Source organism: Littorina saxatilis, linkage group LG7, assembly GCF_037325665.1.
Source record: "Littorina saxatilis isolate snail1 linkage group LG7, US_GU_Lsax_2.0, whole genome shotgun sequence".
Classification (NCBI taxonomy): Eukaryota; Metazoa; Mollusca; class Gastropoda; order Littorinimorpha; family Littorinidae; genus Littorina; species Littorina saxatilis.
The window spans coordinates 35,420,568-35,438,067 of NC_090251.1; the positions used below are offsets into that span (position 1 = coordinate 35,420,568).

At 39.1% G+C, this 17,500-nt stretch overlaps 1 protein-coding gene and 1 long non-coding RNA gene across 2 annotated transcripts in view; both read left to right on the top strand.

Annotated features, from left to right (window-relative positions):
- Window positions 1-13,870, top strand: part of LOC138971305 (uncharacterized) — a 42,147-nt gene extending 28,277 nt beyond the window's left edge. Inside the window, exons 4-8 of the mRNA XM_070344022.1 lie at window positions 4,807-5,069; window positions 5,487-5,673; window positions 7,734-7,896; window positions 8,791-8,849; window positions 9,208-13,870. Of these exons, the coding sequence (XP_070200123.1) occupies window positions 4,807-5,069; window positions 5,487-5,673; window positions 7,734-7,896; window positions 8,791-8,849; window positions 9,208-9,563 (1,028 nt within the window). The 3' untranslated portion in view covers window positions 9,564-13,870. The remainder of the gene's footprint in view (window positions 1-4,806; window positions 5,070-5,486; window positions 5,674-7,733; window positions 7,897-8,790; window positions 8,850-9,207) is intronic.
- LOC138971303 (uncharacterized) lies at window positions 2,349-3,273 on the top strand. The gene is made up of 2 exons (XR_011457214.1): window positions 2,349-2,893; window positions 3,024-3,273. It is a non-coding gene; the product is annotated as an uncharacterized lncRNA (long non-coding RNA).
- Window positions 13,871-17,500: the final 3,630 nt, after the last annotated feature.

Here is a 17,500-nt window from a genome sequence, read left to right on the forward strand (position 1 = left end):
CATATCATATCTATATGTTTTTGGAATCAGGAACCGACAAGGAATAAGATGAAAGTGTTTTTAAATTGATTTCGACAATTTAATTTTGATAATAATTTTTATATATTTAATTTTCAGAGCTTGTTTTTAATCCGAATATAACATATTTATATGTTTTTGGAATCAGCAAATGATGGAGAATAAGATAAACGTAAATTTGGATCGTTTTATAAATTTTTATTTTTTTTTACAATTTTCAGATTTTTAATGACCAAAGTCATTAATTAATTTTTAAGCCACCAAGCTGAAATGCAATACCGAACCCCGGGCTTCGTCGAAGATTACTTGAACAAAATTTCAACCAATTTGGTTGAAAAATGAGGGCGTGACAGTGCCGCCTCAACTTTCACGAAAAGCCGGATATGACGTCATCAAAGACATTTATCAAAAAAATGAAAAAAACGTATGGGGATTTCATACCCAGGAACTCTCGTGTCAAATTTCATAAAGATCGGTCCAGTAGTTTAGTCTGAATCGCTCTACACACACACACACACAGGCACACAGACACACGCACATACACCACGACCCTCGTTTCTATTCCCCCTCGATGTTAAAATATTTAGTCAAAACTTGACTAAATATAAAAAGGGGGAACAATACACGGTTATATTTGTGTTTATGTGCTGTTTTCTCCAACAAAGAAGCACACACACAGACACACACACAGACACACAGACACACACATACACCACACACACACACACACACACACACACACACACACACACGCGCGCGCGCACACGCACACCGTAACACAAACACACTCACACACACACACACACTACATTTTCGATAATGTCACCATACCATACCAGCTTAGAAATGGCAAGTGGATAGGTACCCAAAACCAGACTTGAGCTGTGCAAATAGTGATTAATAGATAATATGTTGATCAACTCTGTGGTTGCCTTTGTTTGTTTCAGAGAAGCAAGTCTTCTACCTTGCGAATGAGGCAGGGGTACAGAGGAGGGTAGCAACTTCAGTCTTCGGCATGGTGCATCAATACTTAGGCATGCAGTTTTGTGTGTGATGAACAGCACAAATCCATTTTGAAAATGTCTTGATCGTCGGCCACATCAAGTTCGACCCTGATTGGCATTTCAGTTTGTTGAAAGTAAAGGGAGACGTTCGATAGCAGAGTGCACGGATGACATGTTCAATTCAGTGAAGTGATGGACAGACTGACAGACCCACGTGTGCAAGGACACACAGCACCATGTTACTTTCTACAACTGGAAGCTGTATTTACCAAGGAAACTGAACAATTAATCTTTGTTATGAAATGTAGAAGTACCACAACTTCAAGTCGACAAGTGTGTGTGTATTGTTTTCAGCAGACAGACTCAAATAGTTTGTGTTTGTATGTGCGTGGGTGAAGAAAGAATAGAACATGGAGGGGGGAGAGGTAGTATGAAGAAGAAAATAATATTCGAGAAAAAAATCATATGGCTGATTGTTTTTTTTCTTCTGCATGGGAGGAGAGAATGATAGAAAAAGACGAAAAAGGAAAAATTAGGGTAACGTTACAAAAAGGGCAATAACTCTGGAATGATACATTATTTTGACCTAAAACCATACAAGTAATAACGGCAGATGATTGAACTTACTATTTCCCGACAAAAGTTTGTTTTTAAAAGTTTGGCCATTTTAAGTCATTTTGGGGGTATCTCCAAAAAATGGTCATAAGTCCGTGAAAAATAAATTTGAAGGTCTGAAATTCTCACATCACGTTCTAAATATAACAGTCTGTCAAATAAAATCCAAAACTCAAAATCGATAAATTTGTCAAGAATGTCCCTTTTCACAGAAATGGCCACATATGGTAATGACAGAAAACCAAAAGAATGAAAGAAAGATGGAAATAAATGAAGAAACAAACAGACAAATTAAGAAACAAAGAAAAAACAAAGAAACAAAGAAAGACAGAAGAAATAAAGAGAAAGACAGAACGAAAGGCAACAGAAAGAAAGAACGAACAAATAAAAACAGAATCTTAACCCATAAATGCCCACATTTTATTTGTTCACAAATGATGATTTAAACTATTTGATTTTGTGTCTCATAAACACAACTGGCATTGTTTGTGGAATAAGATCAGTAAATTGTGATTTTGAGCATAAAATGTTCGCGTTCCTTTTTTGGACAGTGGGATCAAGTGGGTAATACTATAGTTTTTTTTCCACTTCACCACAGAAGAAAGACACAAGGCATCACATTCAGTTCGTATAACGTCTGTTTCAGCTTCTCTCTTTAGCTACACATGAACACTATTATAATCATGTTGGTTTGGCATCCCCAGGTAGGTGACACTAATACTACACTCGACTCCACTTAGCTCGACCCCGCTTAGCTCGTCCGCCGTTTAGCTCGTCGCCATATTTTTTCCCCGGGCTGACGTCCTTCTTTGTATCTGTAAAATTAAGCTGGTTAGCTCGTCCGCCGGTTAGCTCGTCCGCCGCTTTGCTCGACCAAACTTTCCAGTCCCAAGGCATGGTGTGACGTCATTTACGCCGGATAGCTCGTCATAACGACATTGTGTCGTCAGCGATGACGTCTTCTGACAGGATGACAGTAACAAAAGAACGTTCCATAAACTGCCAGACTTTTCGAATTGAATGTCAAAGAAGAAAACATGCGCTGTTTATCTGATTTTGCTACTTTGTTTCAATTTTCTCCCACTTATTAGTAGGTACAATGTACACACAAAACTTTCTTTGTATGAATAATTAGAATAATGTTTGGACAATGACACCTGTCAATCATTTCTGGCATCCATCTGTCACTCAGTCCTAGACAAATGCCAATCGTTGGGTAGTCTCACAACGCAGAAAAGATGCAAACGAAACGAAAGGTGCAGGGTCTTTCCCTGAAAAGGAAAATGGAAGTTATTCAAATAATGGAGGACAATCCAAGCAAACTCCTAAAGACCATAGCAGACGATCTTGATATCCCACGAACGACGTTGTCCTCGATTGTTTTAGTTTTTTGTTTGTTTGTTATGGTTTTGTTGCGCAGATTTTTTGTTGATGTGCATGTTTTTGAAAATGGTGTGTGTGTGTTTTGTGTGTGTGTGTGTATGTAAGCACGCAAATGAGTTAGTGCTTTTTTTGCGTGTGTGTTTGTGTGTGTTTAACTTTTTTCTGGCGCCGTGTTTACTTGGTTTTTCATTTAAAATTCTTCTCATTGGACTGCTTATTTTTGGATTTAATAAAAAAAATCCCAAGAAATGTGCTTTCTGTTTCATGGTTTACATCTCTCTCTCTCTCTCTCTCTCTCTCTCTCTCTCTCTCTCTCTCTCTCTCTCTCTCTCTCTCTCTCTCTCTCTCTCTCTCTCTCTCTCTCTCTCTCTCTCTCTCTCTCTCTCTCTCTCTCTCTCTCTCTCTCTTCTGCCTATCTCTGTTATTTTCATAGTAACACATGTTACAAACCCAATATGCGAAACGAATATAAACTCTATCAACATCTTACCGAGTCTATGAACAGAAATTCGTCATTTGACCATTGCACATCATAGCTCCTACTCCATGGTGATGAAAGGATTACTTCTGGTTTGTAGACACGGTAAAATGTCATGTTGTGAACAAAGGGCTATTCGAGGATGATCTACTAGATTGATAGTTATCTCAGAACCTGATACACCCGTTTACAAGTGTTTATGTGCTTTTAATATTGGTCTGGACGAATTCGCCGGATAGCTCGTCGCAGCATATCCCCCAGGGAAATTGGACTCCGTTTACCTCGTCCGCTGCTTAGCTCGTCGGCCGGTTAGCTCGTCGCGAATTTTTCGGTCCCGAGAGGGACGAGCTAAGCGGAGACGACTGTATCACGATCATTATGTTTTTAACATATACTGGAGTACCCTGGGCTTATTTTGCAGTTGGGGGAATATATTGGTTTCGTTTACAATTTTAGAATTGCCCACAACAAACTTTGGCATTTGTAATAATTATACTAATAACACATTAATTCAAAATTGTCAAAGGTTCTTCTGCAGCTGTTACAACTGCAAAGTATAACTGCAGGTTGACCGTCAACCCGCGATTTATACAGACACAATACACAAAGGGGACTTTCTTCTTGTGAGCGGCAACACAAGTTCACATGTTTTTAAAATGTGTTATTCACATTTGTGTGGATTACTTCAAAATAATTTCACATGTCTGTAGAATTCCTCCTAACGTATACTGACCACTTTATGAAGGTTTTCAGTCTGAAGAAAAACTCAGACGTGCAGAATGCCGCCACCATATACATCAGGAAATAAACGCACTGAAACTAACGGGTAGTGCATTGCCTAGTCTACTTAAGGAAATAAATCTTAACTTTCACTTCCAAGTTGATGTCAGAAGTTATTTTATTCAGCGTCCCTGAAAAGGGACAGTTGGCTTTTAGGGGGGGGGAACTTGAAAATAAATGCAACACAGCAGCAATACATACATAGGATCAAAACAAATCAATGAAAAAAATGACTACTTTAGCCTGTGGTTCTGTTATCCTTTCCTATGAACTAAAGTGTTACAACACAAAACAGGTAGTTATACTCATCAAGTCTAAGACAACTCAAACTGATTATCACATGTGTGTGTGTATCATATTTCATACACTTGTGCTCCTGAAGAAGCCTTAAAAGGCAAACAATTGATGTGTACCGTTTATTTATTTTTGTTAACATTGTTCGAATAATGGTTATTTGTGAAGATTATACATTAAAATAGTCTGCATCATTACTGACCGATAGTCTAACCTTCTTCTCTATTCGTGCAGCTGATCATTACCTACGACTACAGATGGACCAACTAGAAGAGAACCAAAATGGTACCTTGATAAGTCCACCACTCGTTGCAAGAACAAATGTAAGATGTCAGCTTTCCTTTCTGTATTATTACGGTTCTGACAATGATGCGTGTCAATTGTCCGTTGAACAACAGACACACAGAGGTGTGTATAACTTGTGGAGCATTACAACATATTCTGGAACCGTGGAACGAGCATCCGTCGATGTACCATGTTCTGACACCGATTATAAGGTATTCTTGATCGATTTCTTCGGTTAACTCTCGCCTTCACTCTTGCACACACACACACACACACACACACACACACACACACACACACACACACACACACACACACACACACACACACACACACACACACACACACAGTCCACTGACATTACTTTTAATGCCGATGTTTCCGAGCATTTCTTTAAAACATGGTACAGGTCCTTGCTTAAGAATGTGGAATTTAAATGTTTTGGTTGGTTGGTTGGTCGGGTGGATGAGTGGTTCTTTGTTTTGATTGATGGTTTGGTTTTGATGTTCATGTAGGTTGTTGTTTTCCTTTGCTTTCAACAATGTTGCTAATTTATTTTAGCGAGATCAATGAGATTTGCTGAATGAAATACATTATACAGCTTCTTTATGTTTGTTTGTTATCTTTAGATACTGATCGTTGGAAAGAAGCTAGCCAGCACTGGATGTCACCACCTAGACGTACACAACATCGACATTAAGTTGTCTACTCTACCTACAACAACAGAAGGGGCGACATTCTCGTCCCTGCCACGTCGTGTGTCTTTCACGTCATTCACGTCCCTCGAAACAACCACAGCTTCATCTTCAACACCAGGTCGGTCCCTCGAAACAACCACAGCTTCATCTTCAACACCAGGTCGGACAGGCAGCTTTACAATTACAACTTCGTAAAAAAAAGGTTCTCTAGCTGGTAAGGCCTCCAACCAGTGTGTTATGAGTGTATGCATGACACTGCATGGCTATGATCGACTGCAGCGTCTCAAAGAACGTTTGATTTGCTATCGACGAACTAAAGGGATTGCAAGATTTGAACCAGTTGTTTTAGCTCCTTCTTTTTCATCTTCCTCCGTATCCTCTTCCTCCTCCTCATCACCATCATCAATATGCTAATCCTTTTTTTGTGTGTGGAGGATAATGATCGTTGTTATTGGATATGTTGTAGCTATTGCTGCTGTTGTTGATGGTTGTGGTTTTGTTGCTGCTGTTGTCTTCTTCTTCTTCTTCTTCTTCTTCTTCTTCTTCTTCTTCTTCTTCTTCTTCTTCTTCTTCTTCTTCTTCGTGATGACGGCAATGATGATGATGATGATGATGATGATGATGATGATGATGATGATGATGATGATGATGCTGCTGCTGCCGCTGCTGCTGATGTTGCTGCTGCTGCTGCTGCTGATGCTAATGATGATGGTTGATTGTCAGAGTTCACCTCGGCTATAACCCCTGCTTTTGCTGTTGTTATTGTTGTTGTTAGTGTTGTTGTTGCTGTTGTTGTTGTTTCCGTTGCTATTTAAGTCTGCTGGTGCTGCTAGTCGCATATCATATCAGCGCAATACTTCTACAGATTTCATCATTTAACTGATTATGAGTGTCCTCTTATTTAACGGAAGTTTTTGTTGTCGATACTGAAGTTGCCCCTGAATCCTAATCATCTTAGCAGTGGTGGTGGTGGTTACTGCTGCAACATTTGTGCTGTTGCTGGTTATTGCTGTTGTTGTTGTTGGTGGTGGTGGTGGTCGTGGTGATGGTGGTGTTGCTGTTGGTGTTTGTTGTTGTTGTTGTTGTTGGTGTTGCTGTTGCTGCTGCTGATGATGATGTTGTTGTTGTTGTTGTTATATTATTGCCGTTGTGGTTTTAGTTGCTACTACTGTGATGTTTTCAGAATATAAATCATGCCTGTTTCAAACATAACTTCATCCAAGTTATTATTGTTTTATTTGTTTAGTTTTTACATTTAGTCAAGTTTTGACTAAATGTTTTAACATAGAGGGGGGAATCGAGACGAGGATCGTGGTGTATGTGTGTGTGTGTGTGTGTGTGTGTGTGTGTGTGTGTGTGTGTGTGTGTGTGTGTGTGTGTGTGTGTGTGTGTGTGTGTGTGTGTGTGGAGCGATTGAGAGTAAACTACTGGACCGATCTGTATGACATTTTTCATGTGAGTTTCTGGGTATGATATCCCCAGATGATAAATGTCTTTGATGACGTCATATCCGGCATTTTGTAAAAGTTGAAGCGGCACTGTCACACCCTCATTTTTCAATACAATTGATTGAAATTTTGGCAAAGCAATCTTTGACGAAGGCCGGACTTTGGTATTGCATTTCAGCTTGGAGGCTTAAAATTTAATTAATGACTTTAATCATTAAAAATCTGAAAATTGTAATTAAAATTATTTTTTTTATAAAACGATCCAAAGTTACGTTTATCGTATTTTTCATTATTTTCTAATTCCAAAAACATATAATTATGTTATATTTGGATTAAAAACAAGCTCTGAAAATTAAAAATATAAAAATTATGATTAAAATTAAATTTCCGAAATCGATTTAAAAACAATTTCATCTTATTTCTGGTCCGTTCCTGATTCCAAAAACATATAGATATGATATGTTTGGATTAAAAACACGTTCAGAGAGTTAAAAAGAATAGATATAGAAAAGCGGGCTATCCTCCTCAGCGCAACCGCTACCGCGCTTTTCTGTATTGTTAATTTCACTGCCTTTGCCACGAACGGTGGACAGACGATGCTACGATTGTACGGTCTTGCGGAAAAAGTGCTTTGCGTTCAGTTTCATTCTGTGAGTTCGACTCAGCTTGACTAAATGTTGTATTTTCGCCTTACGCGACTTGTTTTGTTGTTGTTGTCGTTTCGACGCAGAAGTGAGCGTCCCCTCAGACAGGCAAACTGAAGATGAGGAAGGTCTGAACACAGGCAAAATGGTTGCGATCGTCGTTGTCGCAGTCGTTGTGGTTGTCATTGCTGTTATCCTCATCGTCATCGTTGTTGTACGTCGAAGAAATGGCGCCAAGAGAAATCAAAGGTGATTCAAATTGCTTGACCAATAGAAGGAGAACAATACGTAAACAAGGAAAGGAAAGGAAGAATGGAAAGGAAAAATAAAGAAAAAGCGAGAGTATAAAAAAGCACAACATTACGTATACAAAAAGTATCAAAACAAAGTCTGTGGGATACTGCAATGTCTTCAACACCATTACACACTTGCAAAACGAGAGTCAGAATAACACAGGTATGGATGCCACGCAAGCTTTGCACCCCATGATTGCACTACTCTGGGCTTCAAGTGTAATAGACGTTCGGAATTAACTCAGTCAGGATTGCCAAGCGTTATCGAAGAATTGCGCCCGTTTTAGGGTGACAAACAATAACACTTGGCCGACTAGTTAAAAAATCACGATCAAGCGAATAACTGATTGCGATGTGTATATTGTACACTGTCCGCTCGATATGATGCCTTTTTCTTTCGAAAATCTAAACATCGGAGCCACGAATCCCTGGCGTTGGCCTGCAGTGATTGCTAAGCACACGTGTTTTCCAAACGTCCGTGACCTCAAACAAGACACGTTGTCGCCTATTACTCAGGGCAAGCAATCATTGCAACAAATCGTTAACTCCGATGTGTATATTTTCAAAAGTTATGGAGTCATATCGAGTGGACATTGAATAGCATACACATCAGAGTCAGCTATTCGCTGCGATCGTGGTTTTAACTGGTAGACCACGTGTTAGTGTTTGTCTCCCTAAAGCGGGGCGCAACTCTTCCGCAAGTTATTTCCGGATTACGTCAATTGGGAAATGTGCTATCATCGGCATTTTTACGTGACGCCAAATTGTCCTGTATTTTGTTGAAAATGTAACCTCTCGAGTGATGTCGGCTTGGAATTCGAGTAATGCTATGAAAATGTCATTTTCACAGAGCACCTGGGCTGTGCAGTGGGGCATCCCAAGCTGTGACCAACGCCGGTTACAGACCAGGTAAGGAACAGTTTTGACGATAAAGTACACTACTACAATGCATAACAATGAAAAATACAATACAACACAATAGATATCAATACATACAATACAATACAATAACGTACACAACAGTGCAATTAAATAAATTATTAGAAGACATGGTACTATGCAAATCAAATTCAACAACTCCTACTTAATTAGAGTGGCTGTAGCATACTGGTAACATTATACACAATGCAAATCACTGGTTGTAAACGCTTCCGTATCAAACTTTACAACAAAACGTCTAAAGTGTTAGCACACATCCTCATGAATGAACAAGTATATGTATTCCACTTCTGATTACATCACGCATTCTACATCGTCTTGATTGCAGAGCAAGCTAACACCGCAAGATCGCCAGAAGCAACTGACAAGCACTTGACACCAGTAAACCTACGTGGTGGATTGACCAATCAGAACAACGCAGACATCCCGGACGATTCACTGACCACTCAAACCAACCAGTACGAACCCCTTTCGCACGGAACCGACGAGAGCAGGCCATATGAAACACTGACCAATCAGAGAAACATTTATGAAGCACCGACCAATGACAACAGAGATGACAAACCCTACGACACATTATTTGCTCGCACTAGAGTTAGTGATGGCTATGAACTGCCCATGGCGAAGACCGCTCTCGGCAAGCCTCGTAAGCAAAACGATGCAAATCACGTTTACAGCAATTAGTCTGCAATGAGAGATATTGGTAACTAAACGGCACCTTATTTTCCAACTATTTGCAGATTATTCAAAGATCTGCCTGGGTTTGTTTTCTCTGTCATTGTAGTGTGCTTATGTTTATTTTGTTTATACACTTTTTGCGTACATGAAAATGCAGGATGTTTTGTTGAGGTAGGAGACAGAGTCTCTTAACTCGTAAAGGGTACGGATTAGTCCAGCCTCGATCTTAATTTGGTAAAATGACGCCCTTTTCAGGCATGGTTTAGGAATTCTTCTGAGTTTTGCAAAGCACACCGAGCTCCAATTTAAGTCATGTCATATCAAAGTGTCTATGAAATTATAACCTGTAATGTCATTGGTTGCTTGTATGGCATATCATTACTTTTACCCCTGGGGAGATTATCACTTGCATATGTTTTTTGTGAACTGTCTCAAACGTGTGTAGCGTTACTTGACTGTGTGGATTATAATGTACGTCACCTTGCCGCAAATTGCTGCTGCCTTGATCAATATTATTAAGCTTTGCGAAAATGTGTTTCTTCTCACAACGTTGTATTACTAATGACAATGCAATCGCATGATCACATACACTTTGTAAATATGATAGCATTGCTGCCACTATTGTCACATCCTGTACTGTGTATTACAGTCTAAAGATATTACACATATTGAGCCATTTTGGAAAGTTGCGTTACGAATTGGACCTTAACACTTCGAGAGACATTTTCTGTACTGTAATTTAGAAATGCTTGCATGTATTTGCTCAAAACTGCTCCAAAACTATCCTGAATAATCCAGTGAATATTAATCAGAGAGTGATTTTCTTCTTTCACTCTCCTGTGTCATGAGTCCCGACTTCCGTTTCTCGACATATTTTATTTAGTCCTAGTCGCACGAATTTGTCTAACTATATTAAAACTGTTGGATCTAAGAAGTCAAAACTAAAATATAACAAACTCATGCACATTCCGTGCCATATGGGGCTAAACACATATCACGTAACGGGGTATCAACTGTTATATAATGGTACCATCACTTGAGGAAATGTCTGATGCCCAATGAACACAGGACAGTTCTAATCGTCAGACTTGACGGTCATGGACATGACGACGACCACGACCACGACCACCACGACGAAGACCATGATGACGACGACGACGACGACGACGACGACTACGATGATGATGATGATGATGATTATGCTTTGGAAAAACCTATCCCACCAGATACAATGCAAGCGGGTAGCAACGGAAATATACATGACATATTGCATGCGTTGTGACAATATAAAAGCAGAAGTGAAAGTAGCTATAAGCAAGCTAAATAGCGGGTGTTTCCGGGCGTTCCGGCATTTGCACAATTATTGGTTATCTACGTAGCTTGTACTATTGGGCTATCTGTGAGCCACTGGGTTAAGGTACACTGTTTTGCTATTTATATTTCTGTAGTTTTACCATGTTGGTTCTCTCTTTCCGTGTAGTGTGTACATATTGTAAAGCTCCCTTCTTTTGAGATCTAATGTTTAACATTTCTAAGTCTTAAAATTACTGGATCTGTCAAGTCCAGGTGCATGGAGCCCCTAGGGCTTGCAGTCATGCCTCAGGCAGCTATTCGTTTGAAACCATACCAAGGTTCACTGTTTTTCATGCAATGAGTCAAAAACTACAATGTGTTTACGAATTAATGTCTGACTGCCACTGGGCAGGCTAAAGTCGCCCTCGACCAGGTTCACATCAGGTCCCGCAGGTGAATTGATTACGTCAAAAGCCGACATGGAAGTCTATTAGTCTCGGCAAGAGGAAGAATTATTTATGTGTTGGGTACTTTACCTCCAGACATTGTGTGTGACTATACGTAAGACAATTTTAAAAGATGGTATGTGGGTTCATGTGGGCATACCACATACAGCTTTTAGCCCAAGAACGTGTTCACGGGAAATGGTAATTATTTACATGTTTGCGGGAGATGCGAACTGGCAAACCGCATACAGTTTTGTTTGGCTGTCACCACTAAAGGTATGTGAAGGATCTGTGAGAAAGTTGACGGTCATAAACATGACCTCTTTCTGACTCTTTCTTACCTCTTATTTTGTTGTTGTTCCATGTATCGCATCCATGTATGTTCATGTATGCTGGTTTTTATATTTAGTCAAGTTTTGACTAAATATTTTAACGTAGAGGGGGGAATCGAGACAAGGGTCGTGGTGTATGTGTGTGTGTGTGTGTGTGTGTGTATGTGTGTGTGTGTGTGCGTGTGTGTGTGTCTGTCTGTCTGTGTGTGTGTGTGTAGAGCGATTCAGACTAAACTACTGGACCGATCTTTATGAAATTTGACATGAGAGTTCCTGGGTATGAAATCCCCGAACGTTTTTTTCATTTTTTTGATAAATGTCTTTGATGGCGTCATATCCGGCTTTTCGTGAAAGTTGAGGCGGCACTGTCACGCCCTCATTTTTCAACCAAATTGGTTGAAATTTTGGTCAAGTAATTTTCGACAAAGCCCGGGGTTCGGTATTGCATTTCAGCTTGGTGGCTTAAAAATTAATTAATGACTTTGGTCATTAAAAATCTGAAAATTGTAAAAAAAAATAAAAATTTATAAAACGATCCAAATTTACGTTTATCTTATTTTCCATCATTTGTTGATTCAAAAAACATATAAATATGTTATATTCGGATTAAAAACAAGCTCTGAAAATTAAATATATAAAAATTATTATCAAAATTAAATTGTCCAAATCAATTTAAAAACACTTTCATCTTATTCCTTGTCGGTTCCTGATTCCAAAAACATATAGATATGATATGTTTGGATTAAAAACACGCTCAGAAAGTTAAAACAAAGAGAGGTACAGAATGGCGTGCTATCCTTCTTAGCGCAACTACTACCCCGCTCTTCTTGTCAATTTCACTGCCTTTGCCATGAGCGGTGGCCTGACGATGCTACGAGTAAAATGGCATTGCGTTCAGTTTCATTCTGTGAGTTCGACAGCTACTTGACTAAATATTGTATTTTCGCCTTACGCGACTTGTTAACATTGTGCTTGACAGTGTTCAAATTCATGCACTGTTTTCATGTTCACAATTGTGCCGTCCCACACAACTTTATGTTGTTTTTCGACAGTAACTTTCAGAATGCCATTCATTTCTTCAGAGTTTTGAAATACCGGAGCTTAATTCTTGTACAAATGATGATCATGACCCTACATTTTCTTCTTGTTTTATTTTCTTCTTCTCATGACTGCTTTATTTATTGTTGTATAGTTAGTTGTATTACGTCCTAGGTAAAATGTTATTCGCTATATCCATAAACTACATTTGAAGATTTTCTAAAGAGTAGGCCGACAACACGACAGGATATAGGCCTACGTAAGGTCAATGCTGAAACGGTGTCGGATGACCCTCTGGGTTCTCAAAATACAAGAAACTACAATAAACACATACAGTCATCAACAATCCATCAACGACCTTTCAAAACGTGCAATTTGTGTATTGCATATGTTGTGTATGTTAACTTCCTTAATTGAAATGTGTGTTTTTGTGTAGTTGTAATTTCCTTATTTCTGATATGAAATTGAATGCTTCAGCATCTATGAAGTACGTACAGTGTGTTTCAAATTTTGTTCTGTCATTGTTAGTTTGCGTTGAATTTGAAAGCCAATTTGTTAAGTGAAGGTTAGGAAAGTGCGCACTATCTCATTAGCAAGCGCAAGTACATCGATGAGTCTTACATGCGCTGGAAGTGTAAAGTTAATGTTTAAAGTTTAGGAAGCTTTTGAGTAGACGGATGTGTGCAGCTACATTTACTTTGATTTTGTTTTGTTATTAATTTGATTTTGTTTTGGGAGTATTTTGATTTTGTTTTGTGATTAAGTACATGTTGTGTTTGTGCTTACTTCAATTTTTGTATTCGACGGATTTGCATGTTTTAGTTGTTCAACTTGTTGTGTGTGCTTTGTTTAGTTGTTAAGCATAATTTTCTCCGTTTTTGTTTCCTCGTGGCATACTTTATGTAAACGGCATGTACTGTGTACATTTAACTTGCTCTTTAATTACAAGAAAAGGTAAGGTTCTTTTTGTTCTAAAGGAGAAACATGTAAAGCTATGCTAATAAAGCGATACACGTACACACATGTACTTCATTACTATATGCATTCACTTGCACTGTTGGCAATAATGGAGAAGAAAATAAATGTTCTGCTTACATTTTGATGTCATAGTCTTCACATTCAACATTTGTTTCCTGTTACCTATATAAAATAAAGGCCGTTACCCTGGAAAAACAATTGCAACGCCTACCAGCAGGAAAACAAACTATTTGAGTTACTTGTTTTTCTGCGTGCTTGTGCTTGCGTGCGTACGGGTTATGAACATGTTGCTTGTTATTTTGCACAGTGCGGACAAACTCGTCCAGAAACGCGTGTGTGTGTGTGTGGGTGTGTGTGTGTGTGTGTGTGTGTGTGTGTGTGTGTGTGTGTGTGCATGCATGGGATCCACTCATCTACAGCAAACTCAAACAAGGAAGGTTGGGAATCCCTCTAAGTTAAAGGCACAGTCCTTCCCTTCAAAACAGCTCACCATCTCATATGAGACAAGTGTTCACGTGGCATAAGGACATAAGATCAGAGGAAGAAAGGCCGGACGCAAGTGCTTTAAAATACTGACTGCTTCTTGTCTAGAGAGATACATTTTTTTATGAATACATTTCACGGAAAGTTACAAGTGTTCATTAAGAAAATAACTCTAAAAAGACGCACTCAGTCTGTTTATGTTTGGTATGTGTCCAAGTGGAGGGCTGGGATAATCCCATGTGGAATTGAGGCCATATTTGATTTTTCACAGGGAGGACTGTATCTGTAATTATCATGTAAGGGACAAGCGTTGTGCTGTATCTGGTTTTTAACAAACACACACACACACACACACACACACACACACACACACACACACACACACACACACACACACGCACACGTGTCAATGCATCTAACCTTTCAACAGTGCATTTTTTAAAGCTGCTTCTTCCTCCAAAACGAGATTCAATTTCCAAGCGGGTAAAAGTGCTCATAATTATGCAGATCAAACCTAAATACTGGATGAAATTAACACCAACTTTAACGGATATGCAATATGATGTGTCGACTGCAGCCGGTGCGAAAACTTGTTGAACGCAATTCGAGTAATTCAACACGTCAACACAATTAAATATGCCTTTCTTCCTATACGATCAATAACTATAGGCCATTATTTGTGATGGGAGAATTCTCCCACTTGGACATGCCTTTGTCTGATTTGTTTTTTTCTCTCGAATAGTGACATTGGCGTTACGAACACAACAAATATATCACACACAAAATAAAAAAAATAAAAATAAAACAAATCGTACTCAGTCTCAATATGTTTTATTTGTGTCCAAGTGGCAGGATGCTCTGATCCCAAGTAAAAGACGTGATGGATATGTGGTTACCTACTGCAAGGTCTACACTCAAGCATGCACCTGTAAACGCTACCAGCTCCAGATGTAGTGCACATGCACTAACTTATTCTACGTCAATGTTCAGGAAACCACAAGTTTGATTATAACGAGAAGCGAATTAAAACTAATGTTTACAAACCGCTTGTGCCTCTGCCAACATTAGTTCAAGCACTCAAGCCAACAGCGCAATAATCCAGTCATTCATCAGCATTCAACAGAAAGGAGAAGCATAACAACAGTGAGCTAAAATACGCACATTTTCCTCGGGGGTGTACCTGACGGACGAAAGAATGTTGTGTGGGACGAATTCACTTCCCGGTTAAACTACAGCTTGAAAAGATTTGTTTAGAGCGGGCAATGACTCAGACTGTACACGGACACCTTCAGTCAAGTCTGTCTGCGCAGTTGATACAACTTTAACTTAACATGAACAGTGTTGTTTGATTTGGCAGCTATACAGTCAACAAACAAAACAAAGACGAGGCACTATTACACATTCTTTAGTTGAAACGGGCAGGAGTGTACTCAACAGCGGACAGGATTTAACTAGCATGAATGTTGTAGAGTAGGTGTTACCAGGTTGAACAGTCATATTTCACTGCTAGCGACAATATTACGATGGATAAAGTGAGAAGCACGACAGTTGTTTTTGGAATCGTGTTCACTTTGACTGTGTTCAAAGTTACCTTGGTTGTCTCTCAAGAAAAGTAAGTGAACTGCACGCCTTTATTGTTTTGAATATTCATCTCAAAGCTGTTTTGTCTGTCTGTGCTTCTGTATGCCTGTCTACACGTGAGTTTATATGTGTGTCTGTATGCTTTCCTATATGATTGTTCGTCTGGCCTTTCTGTGTTCATCTGTGAAGAGCTTTTCAGTCTCTCCCGTACTATTCACATGGTTACATTATACACACTCAATTTTCTTTGCATCTTTATTTGAAGGCTTTAGCAAACACAGTAGTGCCCAAAACATAGAAGTCATGCTTACACTTGTTTGTTTTGATTTTGTCTTCCAGCACCGTCAGTCTACAAGGGAACCATTACAAACAAGGTAATGTATTTTCAGTTAAAACATGTTCCTACCTCGATCAAACATAAGCCTTCCCCTCACATAAGTCGACCCGTTCTTGCTGACCCCCGCTTATGTCATTCGGTATATCAATAACATTTACACAAATACAAAGATGTGGAGACAAGGGAATTGTTTTGATAGGCATGCGTTGCAGACTTTTGTGAAGAGTACATTCACATTGTGACACCATACATTTGTGCAGTTCCTTGTGGTTTTGAGAACGGATTGTGTGGATGGACATATCTTAATCCTGACGCTCCGTGGACAAGAATACATGACTGCAAAGAGTACTACTGGTGGCCTAGGTCTGGCTGTAAGAGAGGTATGGTTGACAAAATACACAACTAATGCAGTGTCATTAGCAAAAGTAGCAACAATTGCAAACAAGCGTGCATACAAAGACCATATGGTAATGACAGAAAACCAAAAGAATGAAAGAAAGATGGAAATAAATGAAGAAACAAACAGACAAATTAAGAAACAAAGACAAAAACAAAGAAACAAAGAAAGACAGAAGAAATGAAGAGAAGGACAGAACGAAAGGCAACAGAAAGAAAGAACGAACAAAGAAAAACAGAATCTTAACCCATAAATGCCCACATTTTATTTGTTCACAAATGATGATTTACACTATTTGATTTTGTGTCTCATGAACACAACTGGCATTGTTTGTGGAATAAGATCAGTAAATTGTGATTTTGAGCATAAAATGTTAGCGTTCCATTTTTGGACAGTGGGATCAAGTGGGTAATACTATAGTTTTTTTTCACTTCACCACAGAAGAAAGACACAAGGCATCACATTCAGTTCTTATAATGTCTGTTTCAGCTTCCCTCCATACCTACACATGAACACTATATTATGTTGTGTTGGCATCCCCAGATAGGTGACACTAATACTATCACGATCATCATGTTGTTAAAATATACCGTAAAATCCCTAGCATAAGCCCACCATCTAGCAAACGCCCACCCCCCACTTTGGGCCAAAAGTTGTGCACAGGGGTAACTACCTAGCAAACGCCCACCCTGCTTTTTTCAAAGAGACTATAGGCTCACTTTCACTAGGATTTGTGCAGACTGTTCTAAAAGTCATCTTTTTCCCCTTCTTTACCTTTTCGTGTTTCTTTCCTTTTTTTATATTTAGTCAAGTTTTGACTAAATATTTTAACATCGAGGGGGAATCGAAACGAGGGTCGTGGTGTATGTGCGGGCGTGTGTGTGTGTGTGTGTGTGTGTGTGTGTGTGTGTGTGTGTGTGTAGAGCGATTCAGACTAAACTACTGGACCGATCTTTATGAAATTTGACATGAGAGTTCCTGGGTATGAAATCCCCGAACGTTTTTTTCATTTTTTTGATAAATGTCTTTGATGACGTCATATCCGGCTTTTCGTCAAA